At 34.0% G+C, this 22,027-nt stretch overlaps 1 protein-coding gene across 1 annotated transcript; it reads left to right on the top strand.

The window, feature by feature from the left end:
• Positions 1-19,939: 19,939 nt before the first annotated feature.
• Positions 19,940-20,647, top strand: LOC139515108 (uncharacterized). Its single transcript, XM_071304670.1, has one exon. The coding sequence runs from the start codon at positions 19,940-19,942 to the stop codon at positions 20,645-20,647; it is 708 nt and encodes a 235-aa protein (XP_071160771.1).
• The last annotated feature ends 1,380 nt before the right edge of the window (positions 20,648-22,027 follow it).

The raw sequence follows: 22,027 nt of genomic DNA, 5'->3' as shown, positions 1-22,027 counted from the left end.
ACCAATCAACCTACGATAACCTCGTGGATTAACCAATCAACCTACGATAACCTCATGGACTAACCAATCAACCTACGATAACCTCATGGACTAACCAATCAACCTACGATAACCTCATGGACTAATCAATCAACCTACGATAACCTCTGGGACTAACCAATCAACCTGCAGTAGTATCGACCAAGTGTTATGCAACTGGGTTGCATAATGATTTGATATTTGTTCTAAAACTCTATAATGTTGAGTTGAACTATGTAAGCAATATCTTTACTTTAAATTTGAATTTGTGTTTCTTTCAACAAGCAAAGATATAATTTGCCCAAAGTCCCATGCAAATACTTGGATATTTTCTGTTGTCATTTGATGGTTTTTATTGGTTTTTTGTTTCTTTAATTTATTTCATTTTATTCTAATTATGATTTTTTTCTGTTGCAGTATGTGGTTGTCTGGAATTTCCACAACTTTCATTCATTTTATGCATGTTTCCAACCTTTATTATGTTTATTTTAATCAGATCTAAATCATTTTTAAGAAAAGACAAACATTCTATTAATTGTTGTGGGTATCTGTATCTTTTTCAAAGAAAGACTTTTATATAATTTATTGCCAGAAGTTGGTGCGTTCCGCTTCTTTACTCTCAAAAAATGGAAACCGAGTTACGCAGCTGAAATGACAACGCGAATGCAATATAAATTTACTGCTCAATATTTCACGAGGAATGGTAATTGTTTAATACATCCACCAGAAAACTGTTTAAGTTTTCCATTTGCTTTAATAATCATCTTACCGTTTTAGAAAAGCTCATCATATTTGCTGAACAATAAAAAAGATATCAGCAGCTAATTAGTTTCACAGACAAAAAAAAACTCATAATCGTTATTAACAGGGCATACAAGTCAGTACAGAACTGTAAAAATTACCAATGCAATGTACTTTTTGAAAAGATCGAGAACTCTCTGTGACCCTTTTATACACCTAAGAGAATAATAAAAGAAGAGATTGTTTTACTTTTTACAAAAGACGTATAAAGTACTGATTCAATGTCGTGTAGACAGTTTTAACGAATACAACCGTTTTGTATAAATCGGTTTTATCTGGGGATGATTATGAAAATATGTATCAGTAAGGATTCAAGTATCTCTTTATAAACTTATTATTCATGAAAACTGGCACAGTTTTATGTCGACGAATTGACAATAAAATTATAAATACAAATGCATGAAATCCTAAAAATATAAACGTGATCATATCGACAGCAAAATGAAATAGTATTCAATAAATATTGGTATAACCAGTTGAATTTAACTTAAAAGTTTAATGATCTGCATATAAACCATTTATTACAGTGTGAAATCAGGAGGTGTGTCATATAAACCAATCACTTCAGTGTGAAGACAGGAGATGTGTCATATGAACCAATCATTTCAGTGTGAAGACAGGAGATGTGTCATATATAATAAACCAATCATTTCATATAAACCAATCATTTCAGTGTTAAGACAGGAGATGTGTCATATAAACCAAGACTTTCATATAAACCTACCAATGCAATGTGAAGACAGGATATGTGTCATATATAATAAACCAATCATTTCAGTGTTAAGACAGGAGATGTGTCATATAAACCAAGACTTTTATATAAACCTATAATTGAAATGTGAAGACAGGAGATGTGTCATATAAACCAACCATTTCCTGTCTTAAGACAGGAGATGTGCCATATAAACGAATCTTTTCAGTGTGCAGACATGTACAGGAATTGTGTCGAAGTGTGTAAAGAATATGATTATAGTAGTTAACACGTGATTCTGACTCGCATAACCAAAATTGTAGGAATTGATAATGGTACATAAAACATTTGCAAATAAACTGTATAACGTTTTTATCCCATTCCGACTCGATGGGTACTGTTTAGGGGAATTTATCATATATTTCTTTTTTATCTTTCTTTCTCCTTCTATTTAATCCTTCTTTCCTATATACTTCTATTTAATCTTTCTTTCCTATATACTTCTATTTAATCTTTCTTTCCTATATACTTCTATTTATCTACATGACAAACAAATTTTGCTTTCGTCTTTGTGGTCTTCACAGTTCTATCGATGCTAACGATGACTTCGTATATTTCGTGCAAAATTTTTCAGTCTTTATGACAAATTACATTTTTGTTGATTTTTTTTTTATATTCAACAATAATTTTGAATGTTAACATGTTGAAATGAACAATACTTGGCAATTGTTAGTGTTCATTATGACGACAGAGGCATACATGTTAAATACCAGAAGGCATTGTGAGATGGTTAAATTTACAGGATAAAACATCTAATATTAGATGTACAACTATTATACAAGAATCAAGGTCTCGGGAGGTTTTGTAACAAAATATAATACTAATTATTAATTCTAGCTCGAACGGCGAGATGGTATTATGGGCAAAGAAAAACAACACACTAAACTTGAAGATGTTGTATCAATATACAAAATACCATACGGCTAGGTTGATTGTATCGATATGCAAAATACCATACGGCTAGGTTGATTGTATCGATATGCAAAATACCATACGGCTAGGTTGATTGTATCGATATGCAAAATACCATACGGCTAGGTTGATTGTATCGATATGCAAAATACCATACGGCTAGGTTGATTGTATCGATATGCAAAATACCGTACGGCTAGGTTGATTGTATCGATATGCAAAATACCATACGGCTAGGTTGTAAGTTGTGAAAGTTTGTTAAAAAAAATAATTCCAGTCTATTATAATATAAAGTAAATGTGACATTTTGCCTTTGTTGAAGGACCCAATAGTTGGAGGTTTTATCCATCAAATGCTTGGTGCATAAGTAAGAAAATGTAATATATAAGCCACAATATTTCCAAAGTCTAATCTGGTTTCAAAAGTTGAGAAACCAACAAATGCCTATAAACAAACTAACCTGTTCTCTGATAATTTTTGTTGGTTATTTATTACTTCTTTATTTTTATTTGGAGCTTACAGAAACATCATACAAAACATAGTGCATTGCCTATGAATTTCTTATGTCTTGTTTTTTAAGCATGTGTTATATAAATAAGAAGTTAAAGGGTGTAATATGTATTTGTTAAGTTACAGATTGGAAAGACCGTTCTGTTGAATTGAATAAATAGTTTATCAACACATGTTGTTAAATCTGAGTATCTGTGGTATTTGGTTACTTGATTTGGTAAATAATCTCCCAACTTGAGATGCTATTAAATAAATCTCCCAGACGGGCATTTATCGTTTATAAGCAAGAATATATCTTAATGGAATATACATTTTCTGTTGATGGATCCGTAAGAAATCTACATGTTAATCTTTCTGGATCAATCGAAATGCATTACGATGTTTACACTTGAACACGTGTTTAAAATCAACAAATAATTATGTCTTTGAACAATGAACACCTGCAGAAGGTCACATAAGGTCATTGCCACCTGTATAGACAATATGGCCCGTTGAAACAAGGTTTTACTGGTAATATATTTCAAACAAAATCAATATTAACTGTAAAGCAAAAATTATAAATCACTTCTCTAGTGGGTTAATTTCTTTGTTCAGGTCAACTTTTACCCTCTTGTCGTATTGAACGAAAGTAAGAAATTCATGGAAAGTTTGTATTGCTAAGATAATTTTCGTTTACGGTATAACTAAAATGACGTGTAAAGCCCATATTTAAACCATTTATGTGTCTATGTGTATTTACCAACTCATTAAGGAAAGTGTGTTTAAAACGCAGATCAATCGAGGTCGGTAAGAAAAAATTTGCCACTACTTAACATCATACATAACCAATATGGCTACCTTGATTAAACAGAAACAAAACCTATTTCGCTATTCCGCGCTGAAAGTGGCGGTACATGTTTTCTGCTAAACGGCGCTGACAGTGGCAATGAATGTTTTTTGCCAAACGGCTTTGGCAGTGGCAATAAATGTTTTCTGCTAAACAGCGCTGATAGTGGAAATAAAAATGTTTTCTGCAAGACGGCACTGACAGTGGCAATCAAAAATATGCTAATTGGCGTTGGCAGAGGAAGTAAATGTTTTCTGTTAAATGGCATCGGGGGTGGCAATAAATGTTTTCTGTTAAACTGCGTAGTGGCAGCGGCAATAATTTTGTTCTGCTAAACGACGCTGACAGTGGCAATAAATGTCTTCTGCTAAACGGCGCTGACAGTGGCTATAAATGTTTCTGCTAAACGGCGCTGATAGTAATCAAAGGTACCAGACTTAAAACTTAATACGCCAGACGCGCGTTTCGTCTAGATAAGACTCATCAGTGACGCTCAGGTAAAAAAGTTAGAAAGACAAAAAGTAAAAAGTTGAAGAGCATTCAGGTTCCAAAATTCCAAAAAGTTGTGCCAAAAGCGCTAAGGTAATATAAAAAATATCTGCAAAACGTCACTGACAGTGGCAATCAAAAATATGCTAATTGGCGTTGGCAGAGGAAGTAAATGTTTTCTGTTAAATGGCATCGGGGGTGGCAATAAATGTTTTCTGTTAAACTGCGTAGTGGCAGCGGCAATAATTTTGTTCTGCTAAACGACGCTGACAGTGGCAATAAATGTCTTCTGCTAAACGGCGCTGACAGTAGCTATAAATGTTTCTGCTAAACGGCGCTGATAGTTATCAAAGGTACCAGACTTAAAACTTAATACGCCAGACGCGCGTTTCGTCTACATAAGACTCATCAGTGACGCTCAGGTAAAAAAGTTAGAAAGACAAAAAGTAAAAAGTTGAAGAGCATTCAGGTTCCAAAATTCCAAAAAGTTGTGCTAAAAGCGCTAAGGTAATATATGTCTGGGATTAGAAAATCTACTTTGAATAATTCACACTTTTGCAAATAGCAAATTTATAAAAATGACCATACAATTGATATTCATGTCAACACAAGAGATGATTACTAGGCTGGTGATACACTCGGGGACGAAACGTCCACCAGCAGTGGCATCGACCTAGTGGTGTAACAAGTTATCAAAGGTATCAGGCTTATAATTTAATACGCTGACAGTGGATACTAGTAAATGTTTCTGTTAAACGGCCCTGACAGTGGCTACTAATAAATATTTTCTGCTAAATGGCACTGACAGTGGCTACTAATAAATATTTTCTGCTAAATGGCAGGGACAGTGGCAACTAATAAATATTTGCTGTTAAATGGCGCTGACATCCACAGTAAATGTGTAGCATGATAAGATGAACCATAAGTTTTGATAAAAGAAATGATTCTATGTGTTATCCATTATGATTATATTTAATGTGACATTTTATAATTAGTCTGGGTCTTCTTAATTTTCGCGAGTAGGAATCGCATTTAGCACAGATCTTATTTGAAATTCAATTTAACGAAGTCATGGTAATTCTACTAACGACATGTCATAAAAAGGGCTGTAGTTTGCTTGTTTCTTCTGGATAGTGGATTTTAGTATATTATTAATTACAGATAGTGTTTTGGACAAATTCACTTAACAACATTTTAGTGGAAGTGGTTAAATGCTGTATGATATGTTACATGTTTGTTTTCCAATAGTATTGCGATATGTCCCAACTTCCCGAACATTTCACTCTGCACAAGAACTCAACTACTGAAATTCGATTGATGCAGAAGGAAAAGTGTTTGCCTGTTAAAATTGCCAACAAAATTCGAGCTTTAGTTCAATCCTATCACAATTTAATCTTTATTTCAGTATTTCAGTTTAGTTTCCAATTCATGTTATTAAGTTTAACAACGTATAAAACAATTCCCCTTGGCACTTGTTATTGTCACATTTCATTGATTAAATGCTAAAATATTGATTTATATATAACGAATGATTAGAAATATATGAAAATAAGTCTATGCATTAAAATCTAGAGTAGGTGTTGCAGCTCTATATTGCTGTACTTTTTTACATTTCACCATCATTAAAAGCCAAAAACAGGATTACATTAAATTATTATAGAAAGTTATTGATGTTTATTAATAAAAATATTTATTGTCGTAAAGTATAGGAAATAAAGTTTGTGATAAACAAAACACACATTACAACATACTTATAGATTATCGTTGATCATCTCAACGAGATTGATTTTCTCGCTTGAGCCAGTACGGCTCAAGCGAGAAAAACAATCAAGTTGAGATGACCAATGATAATCTGTTTATCGCTATTTTACCTATGACGACATTGTCAATTTCATGTCAATTTCATTAGCGACGCCACGTGCCTCCTTAGTTTCTAGCGATTATTTTCAATCTCAAGCGAGTAGCATAATGTGAAAAATTATCTCACAAAAAGATCAAAGGAAAAATGCACAAAATAGCGATAAACGTAATACAACAAATCTTATAACTTTCAGTTAATCAAGAGTCGTTTGTTCTCAGTTCCGTTGACCGTTTTATGAAGAAAAAAACTAGACTGTGTACATGTTGCAACTGTGTTTGGTGGAGTATGCATAGAACATTTTCTTTGCTAGTGAAGTTCATTAAGTCAACACTTTGAGAAACAATTTAAGACACAAATTATTAAAAAAAAAAAGTATGTCGTTAATTTAATGAAAAGCACATGCAGTGGCTGTATATTGTTTAAGACGATGAAAGAACATGTATCTGTGTATTCAGATTTCATACATCTGGTGAAATCACCTGCTAGTTAACATCACTCAGACATGGCATGTTCGTGGTGTAACATAGGGTGTTGATCTAAACAAATACAATATGCAAGACATAATTAATTATCATTACGTGTAAAAGTTATTAAAGGTGACATTTCCTTTCATTAGCATCTGTATGTAGTAATCTATCGGTTTCCTGGTCATCGATCACACTCGTTTATCGTAACAATACTTTTCCACAAATATTTGAAAATAGTTTGTTTTGTAATGTCCACAGTAGTCTTATTGAACGCCGTGACATAGCATTGTTCAAACATCTATCAATACACATTTTAGTTATTGTTCATATTGTCCAAGCCTAAGTTTGTAATAATCATTAAGGTGCTAATAGTTATCAAAGGTACCAGGATTATAATTCAGTACAGACGCGCGTTTCGTCTACATAAGACTCATCATTGGCGCTCTTATCATAATATTTATAAGCCAAACAAGTACAAAGTTGAAGAGCATTGAAGATCAAAATTCCAAAAAGGTTGGGCCAAATACGGCTAAGGTAATCTATGCCTGGGATAACAAATATTCCAAAAAAGTTGTGTATTTCACGTTGAACGTTAAATTCCAAATATTATTATTACACATTTTGTCATTTTCAAATTTCAAAGAGGCTCTTTATTTTTAAACTAGGGACATCACAATAATAATTGAAGTAGAACATTTATTTTAGTAAACAGATAGTAATTGTCAGACTTAACGTTAGCTTATAAAAAAAATTTATTCTATTTTATTATATATATATATAGTGGTATTTTTTCATTCATCAGATCGTTTGCTTTTCTCTTGAATTGGAACCTTTTATAAGTGGCTATCCAGTATAGGTTGTAGCGCATTCGGTGACCTATAGTTGCTTACATGCACGACATTTTTTTTTCTCTTGGTGGATAGTTTTCCTTTTTCAATATTGTGGAATTTTCATACCGATGTATTTATATGAAATGTATAAATATCTGTCTATTATCAACGTCACTGTCCGCGAATCTCTAAATATTTTAACTGGTGTAAACACATATTTATTATTTATTTTGACAATATATGATTTAATTAAATGTGAAATGCATTAGACAAAATCGGTACTGACATCATTGTGTCGATGAGACAGGTCACTCAATTTGAAAAAGTCAGCACAAAATAATTTCAGACATACAAAAAACTTAGACATTTCCTATTATATATGTCTGTCACTAATAAGATAACAATAAAAACAATACGTTCTTATGTTCTTTATTATTTATAGGTATGTAAATTGAAAATAGTTATTGTACAGGTGTTTTTCTCATTTAATGGTTACTGTAGCTGATATATTGTGAATAAATAACAAGAGTATCTTGGAAGCTCCACAAGATGGGAGATATATGATAGTTATTTACGTAGCAGCCGGTATGCTACAGGTGTTTTGCCATATCTTGTCAATAGACAGATCACCCAGGTATGATTAAAGAGATTTATGAGTATAGATATATGTGAATCACACCTATTATTTGTAAAAATCATATATTTTACCAATATTACAGTTTTTGTACTAAGTACTCCGATATAAATTATTCGGAAATATATATTGACAAATGTCGAAGCTTTCTAGAGCATGATGTTCATAATGATACCTAACACATACATGTCGTGCGTAGTATAACAGTCGCTTTTCGTTTTAGGGAAACACAAACAGAATTGTTTTAGAATTGTCTTATTAAACGAATCATCGGGTTTTCTAACTAGTTGAGGTCACGCTAGTTGTCGAGTAAATATCCGAAACACGATATACATGAGTATATACTCGTTTGTTTATTAACGGGCCGAACCATATGATTATGTTTACCAAAAAGATATTTTCCAAACTTTTCTATCATGCAATAACTTAAACAATCTACTTAACATTAACATTTTTGCATCACTAATTGTATTCTTACATGCTTATGATGACATCTATTTCAACACAGTACCATAGCTTTTCTGTGTTTGCACGTCTTGCATGGTTGTGCTTAATCTTTTCCAGTTCAGTACATCTTCTGCTTGCAGTAAAAAAGCTAGCTTTCTTAGCAGCTGTGTGGATGAATACTGAGGTCTTGGGCCATTCCGATGTGTCTACGGTGGTTTTGAGAAGCTCCTAGTCTCTAATATTATTAGTTACATAGTGTGCTAGTGGCCTAATACGGTATATATGGGGTCAGTAAATTCCATATGGAGTGAGAGCGACATTCGAATCCCCATATGGAATTTGCTGACCCCATATATACCGTAATTACGTCACTAGGTCACTATGTAACGAATTTATTGTACCGACTATCTTAACCTGTGAAATTTAGACTAGTGACCTATCAAAATGAGCAATATAAGCCCCGCCTCCCTACTAACCGTGTATGGAATATACACGGTATCCACGCGGACGCTTTTAACCAATCATATTTCTAGAAATGTATTGGAGGTTAGATACATATTAATATTGAAAAAAAGCTGTGCTATCTTAGGCTTACGTGTACCAGAAGTCAGGGCGTATGGTGATCTACCGCATTTATTGTGTAAAGTAGATGAATTCACCGACAAAGATCATAGTTTATTTACGTTGTCTTGTGAATGTGATTTACTGCAGTCAGGATGATACAATATCGGAGACTTAAGTAACAATACAACATAAGAACGAACCATAAAAAATAAGCGTTGAAAATTGTTGAACTCATCATATGGATGTGAGTCGATGTTTGTCTGATAGGTCAATGTATGTCTGTCATTTATTGTCCGCCTGTGATACTTGTCCAGCTGCGAGTCAATGTCGATCTGAGATATATTGTCCGCCTATGCGTCAATGTCCCTATGGAAGTCTTTTCCCCGATCTTCGGTATTTCATCGCTTATATCATCGCTCTTGTTCTTCGGTATATCAATGCTTATAAATCCTTCAATGGCTTATTCGGTGAAAAACGCCTCCGTTGCCTGTGGTTCATCAAAATCTTCATCGTTTGCCCTTTGACCAAAGATAAGCTCATAGATTACCTGAATGATGTTGCGTGTTCAAGAGTGTTGCACTTCTGACAAATGTTCAAGCCAATCAAAAGCATTTTTGTTGTTACTTTTTACGGCAAGTAATCATGAATTATGCACAAAGACCTTGAGCACGTGGATGTCTACGCCTACTAGTTATAATCTTGAAATTTTCACCGAGCCAAATCTTTATTGTCTCGCTTATAATATCATTGCAGAATTGCCATGTTGTAAAATGAACGGAAGGCCGATGACAGAAAGTACGTGTTCCTTTAGATTATATGCGACATCAATTGCAGATTTACGATCTTGGTACCAAAAAAGTGGTCAACGTATTGTCCAATTCAGCAAAATGAATTGCTTGTCAAATAAATCCGACTGACCCTATGTATAAAATGTTTTAACGGGGTGTTATGTTATTTTGTGGTTATGACATGCCCATTTTGCACATTCCTTGATAAAGACCTTACAAAGGACGCCGTAGAAAGTGTCTTTAACATCTTTAAATAATTTATGATACCCTGTTAGAGATCGAGTTCCTTAATGAACTAGCTTCAAAGTCTTGAACATGTTTTCGACTGTAACTACACGACGCCAGTATGCAAGCACGCCTGGTCTCTAACATTCCTGTGAAAATAACGAAAGAAAGTTATCAAGCAAGCAGGAGGAGCAAGTTGAATAATAGAATCATCGATGAAGGTCTATATTTACTTACATCTACGTGAGTTGGTCTCTGGTAGAAAGTTGTTTCATTGACAATCATATCACTTCTTATTTTTATGTGGACATAACTAAAAGCATAAGAGTAGAATATTGCTATTTGTACAACTATTAAAAATTATATAAGATGTGACGACAGCAGGTAAAATCAAAAACACGAACAGGAAAATAAAGTCTGAAAATTGCACTGCTAATGCTATTAAGCAAAGCTGAAATGTGTAGAATTCTTACCTTGCTGTTGGAACACACAACTCGTTCTCCGAACCAAAAAACGGCACAAGTTACAAGCTGAAACCATTTGTCTTTCACATTGTGTCTAAATCTTGGTGTATCTGTTTTCTGTTTTTCTCTAGTAAACTCGTGATCCTGTCAACTTTATCATCAGGTAGTAAAATAGTTGACGTCGTGTTTGCTTGTTCATTTAGATATTTTTGGAAGTTATCTTCCCCAGTCGACAAATTGCCATTCATTCATAATAACAAATCGGTAATGTCTAAATGTACAAATTGTGTTTGCTATAACTTTAACTATATTGAGTAAAATTAACTGGGGCAAAATGCTTCTATTTATTTAGCGTATTTGAATGACGTGACAACTAGAAGGGTCACATTTACCTTTATGAAGAGTGTGGTATCAAAAGTTAACGTAATAATTACCCCCACCATACGCGTATTGTCGGACCATATTCGTATATACCCATATGGTCAGGATCATACACGTATGGTCCAAATACTCATATGGTCCGGATCTAATTCATACAGAACAATAAAAGAAATTCAAACAGATATAGAAATTTTAGTCGACAGTAGTTCATCCATGTTTTAACTCACAAATTGATTACAAATATATTTATATATACAAAGTGAGGGAATCACATGAACTCCAGAAGGAACGAAACTGGATGCGTCGATAGTGTAAGCCTCTACTGCTATGCATGCATACATTACCTGTCTTGCAAATTCACACTCGGTCAAACGATACCATTGGGAATAGAATACAATCGGTATATTGTTTATAAATACGACTAAACTGTTATCTAAAGATCTAAGACCTCGAAAACTTGTCGCTAGTGAGTTGCGACATAAAATCGTCGTATCGATCAATTCCCCCTGCCCCCAATTTTTTTTCTTCTACTGTATTAGTTTTTGAAGACAGATCCACCTTATCGAAGTCTGATTGATCTGCAGATAATACCCCCAGTTTTGACACAATCTTAAATAAGATCCTCATTGTATTCGATCCCCAAATAGCCACTTAAATAATAGGAATAAACATTAAAAAAGTCGTAATAAATTCCAAAACTTCATTTAAATCAGATTTTATTCATTGGGATATTCTAGTCTCGCTACACTCGGTGAAATTTTTTAATATTATGTAAATACACCGTTTTTAAAATCAAGGATCCGACCCTAAAGGTAAAAAACATTTGAACTGTGCAGTATATCTGAGGTAGTTAATTCACACCTTAGCCTTAGCTGTAGTTATCCAGATTATGACCCAGTAAGAACAAAGAGCTTTTACCCATGTCATGTGTTAGTTAACATTAGATTTTCAATCGGTCATCGTACTATATATACTCTTTCAATAAACTACAGGAACAGTCTTAATAGTCAAATTAAGCTTTTAGACATTAAACGAGGCAATGTAGAATAGTTAGCGATCGTTATTTTTTTCGTAAAGAGTTGATCGCTTCACTGAACCATTATTTTTTTTCTTTTCTTTTTGTAGCATAGTTGACAAATGGGATTCTATTTGGTATTTATCTATGTTAAGGAATAGCACCTATAATGTCATTACTAAAAGACTTCTGATGATAACTTAATTCTAGACCTTCTAGTCCAGTCGTCATATAGTAAGATCTAGAACTAATGAAGATAAATAATGTTAAACATGTGATGAACTTTTGCAAACTTTGCTGATATATGATAACTCTTGTATTCAATTTACCTAGAGTCTAAAGACACTTTCAATTTCAAAATCGTTCGCATGACCACAAATTATGGAAAAATAAAATTTTGGGCAAATATTTTAGAGAGAATAAAGGCAACAGCAGTATACCGCTATTTAAAAGAAACAAATCGATTGAGAGAAAAAAAACAAATCCGGGTTACAAATTAAAACCGAGGGAAACACATCAACTATAAGAGGAAAAAAAGTATCAACAGAAACACTGAAGTGTCACAAAAGACAAACGACAATGCAACATACATAATAATATTGGATTAAGTTATCAATCAGTTGGACTTTTCGCTTAGCATTGCATTAAACATGTGTGAAACGTAACCCTATATAAGTATCATAAAACTTACTTCTAAAATACATTTCTGTCAAAACATTCTATACTGACTTTAAGTAAAGCTAATACAAACAATGGACACTGTCCTTCCCTGGATCTTAATATTACTATCTTTAACGGGAAACTTAATACCAAAATTTACGACAATAGTCATCAGAGGTACCAGGATTATAATTTAATACGCTAGACGCGCATTTCGTCTACATAAGACTCATCAGTGACGCTCAAATCAAAATAGTTATGAAGCCAAACAAGTACGAAGTTGAAGAGCATTGAGGACCAAAAAATCCAAAACAGTTGTGCCAAATACGACTAAGGTAACCTATTCCTGGAATAAGAACATTCTTAGTAAGAGATTATTTTATGTTTTCTATTATTAATTATCCATGTTTAGGTGGTGACGTTCCCTTGTCACAATCTTATGGTGTTAATTTTTCTCAACTTGTTCTATTCGCTCGTGTTTGTGATAACGTATTTGATTTTAATGACAAAAATCTCCGTATAACTGAACAATATTACACTATGGTTTTCAATATCAGAAACTAGTCAAAACATTTACTAAATTTTATCATTGGTACCAACACAGTATTCATAAATATAAATCAACATGCAGACATCTTAAATGTTAAGGTATTTCACGTCCAATCTTTTATGGAATATTGTATACAAAGCACAAAAATGTCGTCATTCACCTCACAAGCTAACAAACCTTTCAACAGACTTATTCATACATGATATAGTTATGATACAGTTATCAGGTCAATAAAAATGTTCGCTCTGTCCGTTGGAAAATTTTGAGCATGTTCAAAACTTTCAACGGACGCCCAACGGATAAAGTGTCCGTTGAACTTCCGGTAAACGTCCGTTTTGTACGATACTCGTCCGTTTCGTTTCCGTTTTGCATCCGTTACTGTCAACGGACTTCTATCGGACGTTTGACGGATAAAACGGATGTTCAACGAATGTAAAACGGACTTCTACCGGATGTATAATGGATCAAACGGACGATGAACGAATCTGAAACGGATAAATGCCAATTGATAATTTCGCGTCAGGAATGCCAATTATTGGTATGACAGATTTCTTAAATGTCATGAATTCTTATTTTTCATATTCGATCTTAGAGTAAGTGCACATCTTAACTATCAAGTAGCTCTTATTCGGGCCAGACTCTACCATTTAGCGGCAATTTGAAGAACAAACCAAAAACTTTTATTTTCATCCGTTAGTCGTCCGTTCGTGTTATCCGGTAAGGTGTGACCACAGCTTTAATTTATGTATCATTGTCAGTTTGCAGTTTCTTCTGTTACTTATTTCTAGTTTGGCTTCATAAATATTTCGATATGAGCGTCACTGATGAGTCTTATGTAGACGAAACGCGCGTCTGGCGTACTAAATTATAATCCTGGTACCTTTGATAACTAATTATTCTGACATCGGATTCTGACTTCTTTTTAACTGATTTTTTAGTGTTGTATGATTGTTTATTAAACATTGGCTAAAGATATAAGGGAGGGTTGAGATTAAATAAAACAAGTTAAACCCCGCTGCATTTCGCACCTGACCCAAACCAGAAGAATCTGGTCTTTGTTAGTATTGTAGGATTTTTATTTATTTTAGTTCATTTGCATGTTTCGGGGTTTAGTGTGTCATCCATTTTCACTGAACTATTACACATTTGTGTATAGGGGTCCAGCTAAAGCCCGTCTCTGGTTGCCGGATATTCTAGCTGTGTTGAAGACCCATTGGTGACTTTTGGGCTGTTTTCTGCACTTTGGTCGAGTTTTTGTCTCTTTGACACATTCCCCATTTACATTCTCAATTTAAAATTTCGGATATTTTACTAAAATAAAATCTTAATCAAAAGCACAGACCAATCTTTATATGACATAATATAATTGTTTTATATATTGTCAACTGATATGATAAATACTGCACGGATACTGTTATATGAATATCCTTTAATTATTTTACTTCCAAAAAAACACACACAAAAATAGTTTTGACTTTTATAATCGTTAATTTCTATTGAATCGTACTCTTCTTTTAAATGCTGTACTTCTTCATTATGTCAGTTTTGGCATGTTGTTACAACTATGGCATTTATGGTATTGGTAGTTTTAGGTGTAAACATTTCGAACAATGTCTTCATATCCTTCATATTTATTACAATATATATGTTATGTGATATATCATTTACTATATAATTGATTTTGCGTGTAATATGTAAAAACTGAACTATTCTGTGACCTTTTATGATTGTGTTTACGGTTTAAGTTGTGACAGTAATCGGGAAGAATATTTATTGACATGGACAGAAACCTACTGATATTGAGACAGTTATAACTACATGCGACTAATTATTTATTTTGTGGTCATTTTAATTTCGTTTTAAGAATGTGGGGAATTTTAGTAAGATAAGAAACGAAACATGATGACTACCATTGTTCTTTGTTACCAGACTTGAAATGACCACTGGTATATTTTCCCATAAAAAATCTCTATGTCCAGAAGTGCATACGAGGAGACAGCACTTGGCTCAACTTGGGACTTACAGAGATGGATTGTCTATATTGGTCATGGTTCAACTTGGCAGTATTTGGCTTTTGATTTCAGTGTGATAATTCTAACCAGAAATAAACAAAAACAAAGGTAGAGCGACACATTGTTTCACATAAGATACGGGCTGCTTAGTATTACATGCACTGAAAATAAGACAATAATAATTTAGCTATTAGATAAAAGAAAATAAAAACAACAAGATTTACAATACTGATAAAGTCTGTTTTGTATTTTAAAATAAAAAAATTAAAGTTATAATCAAAACTAAAAACAAATCACTATATTGTGAAAGCGCCTCTAAATGTTTTGTTGCATAAAGAAAAGAATATGAAAGACAAGTATAGTTTAGATAGAACATCTTTTGGTTTAAATTCTCAATGTTAATCCTGTTTGAGCTATAACTGTGACTCCGTCAATACTACAGATCATTGAAGACATCACCCATCTAGTTACCAGTGTATATGCACTGTTATTTTTCTACATTAAATTTAAAGACATTCTATTTTTATTGATTATATAAATTTTTACTTTTGTTCATACTGCTAAGTTTGTTTGCGATGTTAATTATAATTTAATCATTTGTTGTGAAATAGTATCATCAGTGCCTGTCGATAATCAAACAGAAGTATTTTGTAAAATAGTATCATCAATGTCAATCGATAGTCAAACCGAAGTATCTTATGAAATAGTATCATCAGTGCCAATCGATAGTCAACCCGAAGTATCTTGTGAAATAGTATCATCAGTGCCAATCGATAGTAAAACCTAAGTATCTTGTGAAATAGTATTATCAGTGCCAATCGATAGTCAACCCGAAGTATCTTATGAAATAGAATCATCAGTGCCAATCGATAGTCAAACCGAAATATTTGTGAAATAGTATCATCAGTGCCAATTGATAGTCAAACCGAAGTATCTTGTGAAATAGTATCATCAGTGCCAATCGATAGTAAAACCTAAGTATCTTGTGAAATAGTATCATCAGTGCCAATCGATAGTCAACCCGAATTTACTTACGAAATAGTATCATCAGTGCCAATCGATAGTCAAACCGAAGAATCTTGTGAAGTAGTATCATCTGTGCCAATCGATAGTCAACCCGAAGTATCTTGTGAAATAGTATCATCAGTGCCAATCGATAGTTAACCTGAAGTATCTTGTGAAATAGTATCATATGTGCCAATCGATAGTCAACCCGAAGTATCTTGTGAAATAGTATCATCAGTTAACCCGAAGTATCTTTTGAAATAGTATCATCAATGCCAATCGATAGTCCAACCGAAGTTTCTTATGAAATAGTATTGTAAAAAATTGCGCTTATATTAACGTACGGCCACTATCTTTGTGACGTCGCGTAATTGTGATACTTATGTTGTATTGAATAGAAATGTATAATGGCAGACGTAGTACTATCTTTAACGCCTTAGTTAGCTTACGATCAAATACACAACGCAACGCAATAATCTACATTGGTGCCGTGACTTTAAACGGAGAGAATGGACATAAGCCGATTAAAATCCATGAAAGCGGGGAACAAAGCAGCGGTAACAAAAGTTTTCAAAAAAACTGGAGGAGGCCATCGGAGATTCACAAATAGACACGGAGGAAGTATCAACATTGCTCGAAGCAATTGAGAAGAAAAAGAAGACGTTAGCCTCAATAGACGAACAGATATTAAATGCAGTCGAATCAGAAGATATTACAAATGCAATCCTTGAAGCAGATGAGTATTATTTAGATTTAGAGGGTAACATTCGAAAATTTAAAAAGTTCTTAAAACCCGTACCAAAAGCAACATCTTCGATACTAGAATCAAACGCACCAGAGTTTGCTCCGTACACAAACCCATTTACTCACACAAGTCAGCAATTATCTCAGACAAGTTCGACCTCAAGTAATAACCATAGCCTACCAAAGCTATCTATTCCCAATTTTAATGGAGACATTTTACAATGACAATATTTCTGGGATTCATACGAAACCACGATTCATCACAATCACACATTAACTGACATTCAGAAATTTTCGTACTTGAACTCATTGCTTCAATTTGAAGCTGCAAACGTTATTTCAGGATTGACCATGACAAATCCAAACTATCACAAAGCAATTGAATTATTGAGAAACCGCTTTGGCCAACCAAACAAAATAATTAATGCATATATGGGAGCACTACTTGATAAACCCGCACCACATGATACATTAGAAAGTTTGAGAACATTTTATGACAAATCGGAAGCTTACATACGGGATCTAGAGTCTCTCGGGCAATGTCAGGAAATGTACGGATCGCTATTGATAACAGTGATTCTCGGGAAGATACCGCATGAAGTACGAAAAAATATAACACTAGAAAACGGGAGCGACAGTTGGAACATGCAATCGCTTAGAAACGCGATAGGTAAAGAGATTTCTATTCAACAGTCCGGATACGGGGATTATACACAGACGTATTCGACCGCAACTCCTAGCGCAAATTTCATAACAGGCGTTAAACGAGTAACTAAAGATAAAACCCGTCCGATAAACACAACAGACAAATCATTAATCTCGAATCGGAAGAAACAATGCACATATTGTGACGGAAACCACTGACCAAACGAGTGTAAAGGTGTCATAGATCACGATGAAAGAGTAGCCATTATAAAAGAAAAGAGGTTATGCTTTAATTGTTTAGGTAAGCATAAAATAGCCCATTGCAACGTGTAAGTGTTGCCACCGGAAGCATCACTCTTCATTATGTAAACAGAACTCGTACTCAAATAAACATCATATTGAAACTGAACAATCGCAAAATAAAGTAGACACAGAAACTTCAATGTTGTATACCGCTAGCGAAGAAAGGTCCAGTGTTTTACTGAAAACCGCATTCAGTCCAGTCGTTCACAAAAATACATGTATAGATGCAAGAATATTATTTGACGAGGGAGCTCAGCGCTCGTTTATAACCGTAGAACTAGCAGCTTAATTGGATATTAAAAAAGAGGGGTCTGAAGTCTGAAACATTAAGTACAGCTACATTTGGAAGTACTACAAAAAAGGTGAGAAATCTTGACAAAACAACAATTAATCTTAAGTCTACCGAAGGAGAATTAATCCCTATTAAAGTTTTAATTGTACCAACCATTGCTTCACCACTTCAAACTCACAACATAGGAATAACGCAGAAGTTTTCATATTTACGTGGTCTACAATTAGCACACCCAGTCATGGAAGGAGAGCAATTTGAAATATCCTTATTAATTGGAGGTGATTTTTACTGGGACATAGTTCAAGACAAAATAGTCCCTGGAAACGGTCCAACCGCAGTTAGCTCGAAAATTGGATATTTACTTTCCGGTCCTATCCCTACACGAACCAGTAATGCATCTTTCTCAATGATGAACATACTAGTATGTCACAAACAAGAAGAGTGCGATCTTGAAAAATTTTGGAAGCTTGAATTGTTGGGAATCGACGCTAAAGAACAAAATGATCCAGACCTAGCTGAATCAATTGAAAATAACTTACAAACCTCCATTACAATGAAAGATGATAAGTATATTACGAAATTACCATGGAGAGAGAATGCACCAGTACTACCGACAAATGAAGACATCGCAGAACAGAAAGCGTTATTCGTCGCCTTAAGAAGGATTCCGAGATGTTCCGAAAGTATGGTGAGATAATTACAGACCAAGAACAAAGATGATTCATTGAAAAGGAATATGATGAGAGTACATGCACAAACAAGGTTCATTACATTCCGCATCATCCCGTAAAAAAGGATTCAGTCACCACTCCGATACGCATAGTATATAACTGTAGCTGTAGAGCGAATGACAGTAGTCCTTGTCTTAACGATTGCCTAGCAACATATCCACCAATTATGACTGATTTGACGGAGATATTAGTACGCTTTAGAATCTATAAATATGCAGTTACAGCGGATATTGAAAAAAGCATTTTTGCATATTGAATTAGATGTTGATGACAGAGATGTCACAAGATTTTATTGGTTAGAGAATCCCATGGACATAGAAAATGCCGTTTGATTACTTACCGGTTTAATGTTGTACTTTTCGGCGCCACCTGTTCGCCATTCATGTTAAGCGCCACGCTAATGAAACATTTTAGAGACAATCCGTCAACTACATCTACAGAATTACAGAGAAATGTATACGTGGATAACGTTCTGACCAGTTTTACAGATAAACAATCACTTTTGAAATTCTACACGGAGTCAAGAAAGTTATTGTCAGAGGCAGGATTCAACTTACGGTCTTGTAATTCTAATAGTATAGAATTACAGAACGTCGCAGGACGAGACCAGATCGGTGACAATGACGATAGTCAAAATTTTAGGCATGAGATGGGATAGGGAATCCGACGATTTGAAATTTCAACAGATTGAATTTATGGAAAAGGACAAAATGATAACAAAGCCTGAGGTTTTGCGCATATCGTCTAGAATTTTCGACCCCCTAGGATTAATCACTCCAATTACGGTAAAAGCTAAGCTGTTTATGCAGACTTTATGGAAGGCAAAGTTGGATTGGGATGAATGTTTGTCCGACGAACTGAGAAGTAAATGGCAGGTAATAGCTTTAGATATCGAGGAGGCTACCAAAATAGTATTTCCACGAGAAAACGTCGCTACATATTTTCAAAGACGCCAGTCAGTTAGCATACGGAGCTTGTGCTTACTTAGTTACAGCAAATTCATCGGTCATCGTCATGGCTAAAAACAGAGTAGTACCCGTGAAACCGATTTCATTACCACGTTTAGAACTTATGGGCGCGCTTATCGGCGCCAGATTAGCAAGGCATCTTCTTGAAGTCATAACAACAGAACATGTGTATATGTGGAGCGATAGTCAAATTGTTTTGAGTTGGATTAAATCGTCAAAAAACTTAAAACCGTTCATAGCAAATCGACTTAAAGAAATAAGAAAGTTAACAGAGAATGCTGAATGGAATTATTGTCCAACAGATGACAATCCAACTGATTACTTAACTCGAGGAATTTACGCTAAACATCTTTATAATAACAGCTTATGGATGAACTGTCCACAATGGATTTTAAATAGTGAAAATTGGCCGACATGGATGAGGAAAATTGAAAACTGCAGCACGATGGTATCTGTTAGTGATGACAATACAGACGATGAAAGTAAAAATGCTTCAACACAGACAATTTCATGTATAGATATACAACGATACAGATCTTTAGAAAAAGCAATTAGAGTAACAGCATACGTGTTGCGTTTTATACAAAATTTACGGAATCTAAAAGATAAACGGTCAATAGGATGTATCAGTGTTGAGGAGCGATGTAAAGCATTAAAAGTTCTAAAAGTAACAGTACAACAGGAAACATTTAAGGTGGTACCTAACACTTTAACTAAAATTAATTTGGCTCGTTTAATTTTCTTAAAATTTTGACAAAGTATTCACTTTGACCCTTTGACAAAAATATAAAAATTTCAAAAAATTTGAACCAACCGTTTAATCAGAAAAATTTCACTGCTTATATAGCAGTTTGACAAACACTTATTTTGATCATTGAGAAGCTTAATATTCCCTTATGAACACAACGTCATTAAAACGTTCTACTGATTTTACAGAGTTATCTCCCTGTAGTGTTAGGTACCACCTTAAGGATGAAATTGAAAGCTTGAATTCATCTTCACAGAAAAAAGTGCAACTTGTTCGACAACTTAAACTATATACAGACACAAATGGATTACTACGTTGTACATACCGGGAGAATACAAAACGCACCTGTGAAGGAGAGTACTAAATATCCGTTTTTATTGCCAACACACCACAGTCTTACGTCCTTAATCGAAAGGGATGCACACACAAAGACTTTACATGCCGGACTTAACAGTACAATCGCATATATTCAACAGAAATATTGGATACCGAGATTAAGGCAGTGCGTAAAATCACAAAATCGCAAATGCGTTCAATGCATTAAAATATCGGGAATGCCTTACAGCGCACCCGATCCGCCACCGCTACCTAAAGATCGAGACAACTACTATTATCCTTTTTCAGTAACCGGCGTTGATTTCACAGGAGCTTTGTATACAAAAGGAAAACACAACGAATTAAGCAAAACATATACTGCTAATAATATTATTATTGTTTAACGTAAATCTTACATTGAGGTTCTACAAAAAGAAATCACCAATTCACCAACATTCCAACTGACTCCATTTTCAGAAAACAACATCTGTAACAAACATAAACTTTTAGCTACCGCTTTACAAGCAGAACCAAAAACAATGAAAGTTCCAACTATGAATTGGCTTCCGAAACTACACAAAACACCTTACAAATACAGATTTATTTCGTCTTCAAGCCATTGTTCCACTACTAAATTATCTATTCTTCTTACAAGTACACTTGGTACAATCAAAAACCTGATAATAAATTGTTCAAATAATTCACACACCTAATTAAATGGGCATTTAAAAAGTCAGAATGTGAATATATATGTTCAAACTTTTTTAGGTAATTTTTTAGTAGCAATAAACAAAAAAAACTTTGTCAATTGGACATGCTTTGATACTATATCTGCTCTTGAATTTTTACTAGATAACATTTTTGTTCGCTTTATAGATTCCGTATATCGTCAGGTTATCGGAATTCCAATGGGGACTAACTGTGCACCACTTATTGCGGATCTGTTTTTGTATTGCTATGAGTTACAATTTATGACAAAAATCAGCAAAGACCCATCGAAACAACATCTGATACACAAATTTAATAATACTTTTAGATATTTGGATAATATTTTAGCTCTCAATAATGATG

Source organism: Mytilus edulis, chromosome 3 (assembly GCF_963676685.1).
Source record: "Mytilus edulis chromosome 3, xbMytEdul2.2, whole genome shotgun sequence".
In the NCBI taxonomy this organism is placed as follows: Eukaryota; Metazoa; Mollusca; class Bivalvia; order Mytilida; family Mytilidae; genus Mytilus; species Mytilus edulis.
Note: the sequence above shows the minus strand (reverse complement) of the source record. Positions and strands in the feature narration are given on the sequence as shown.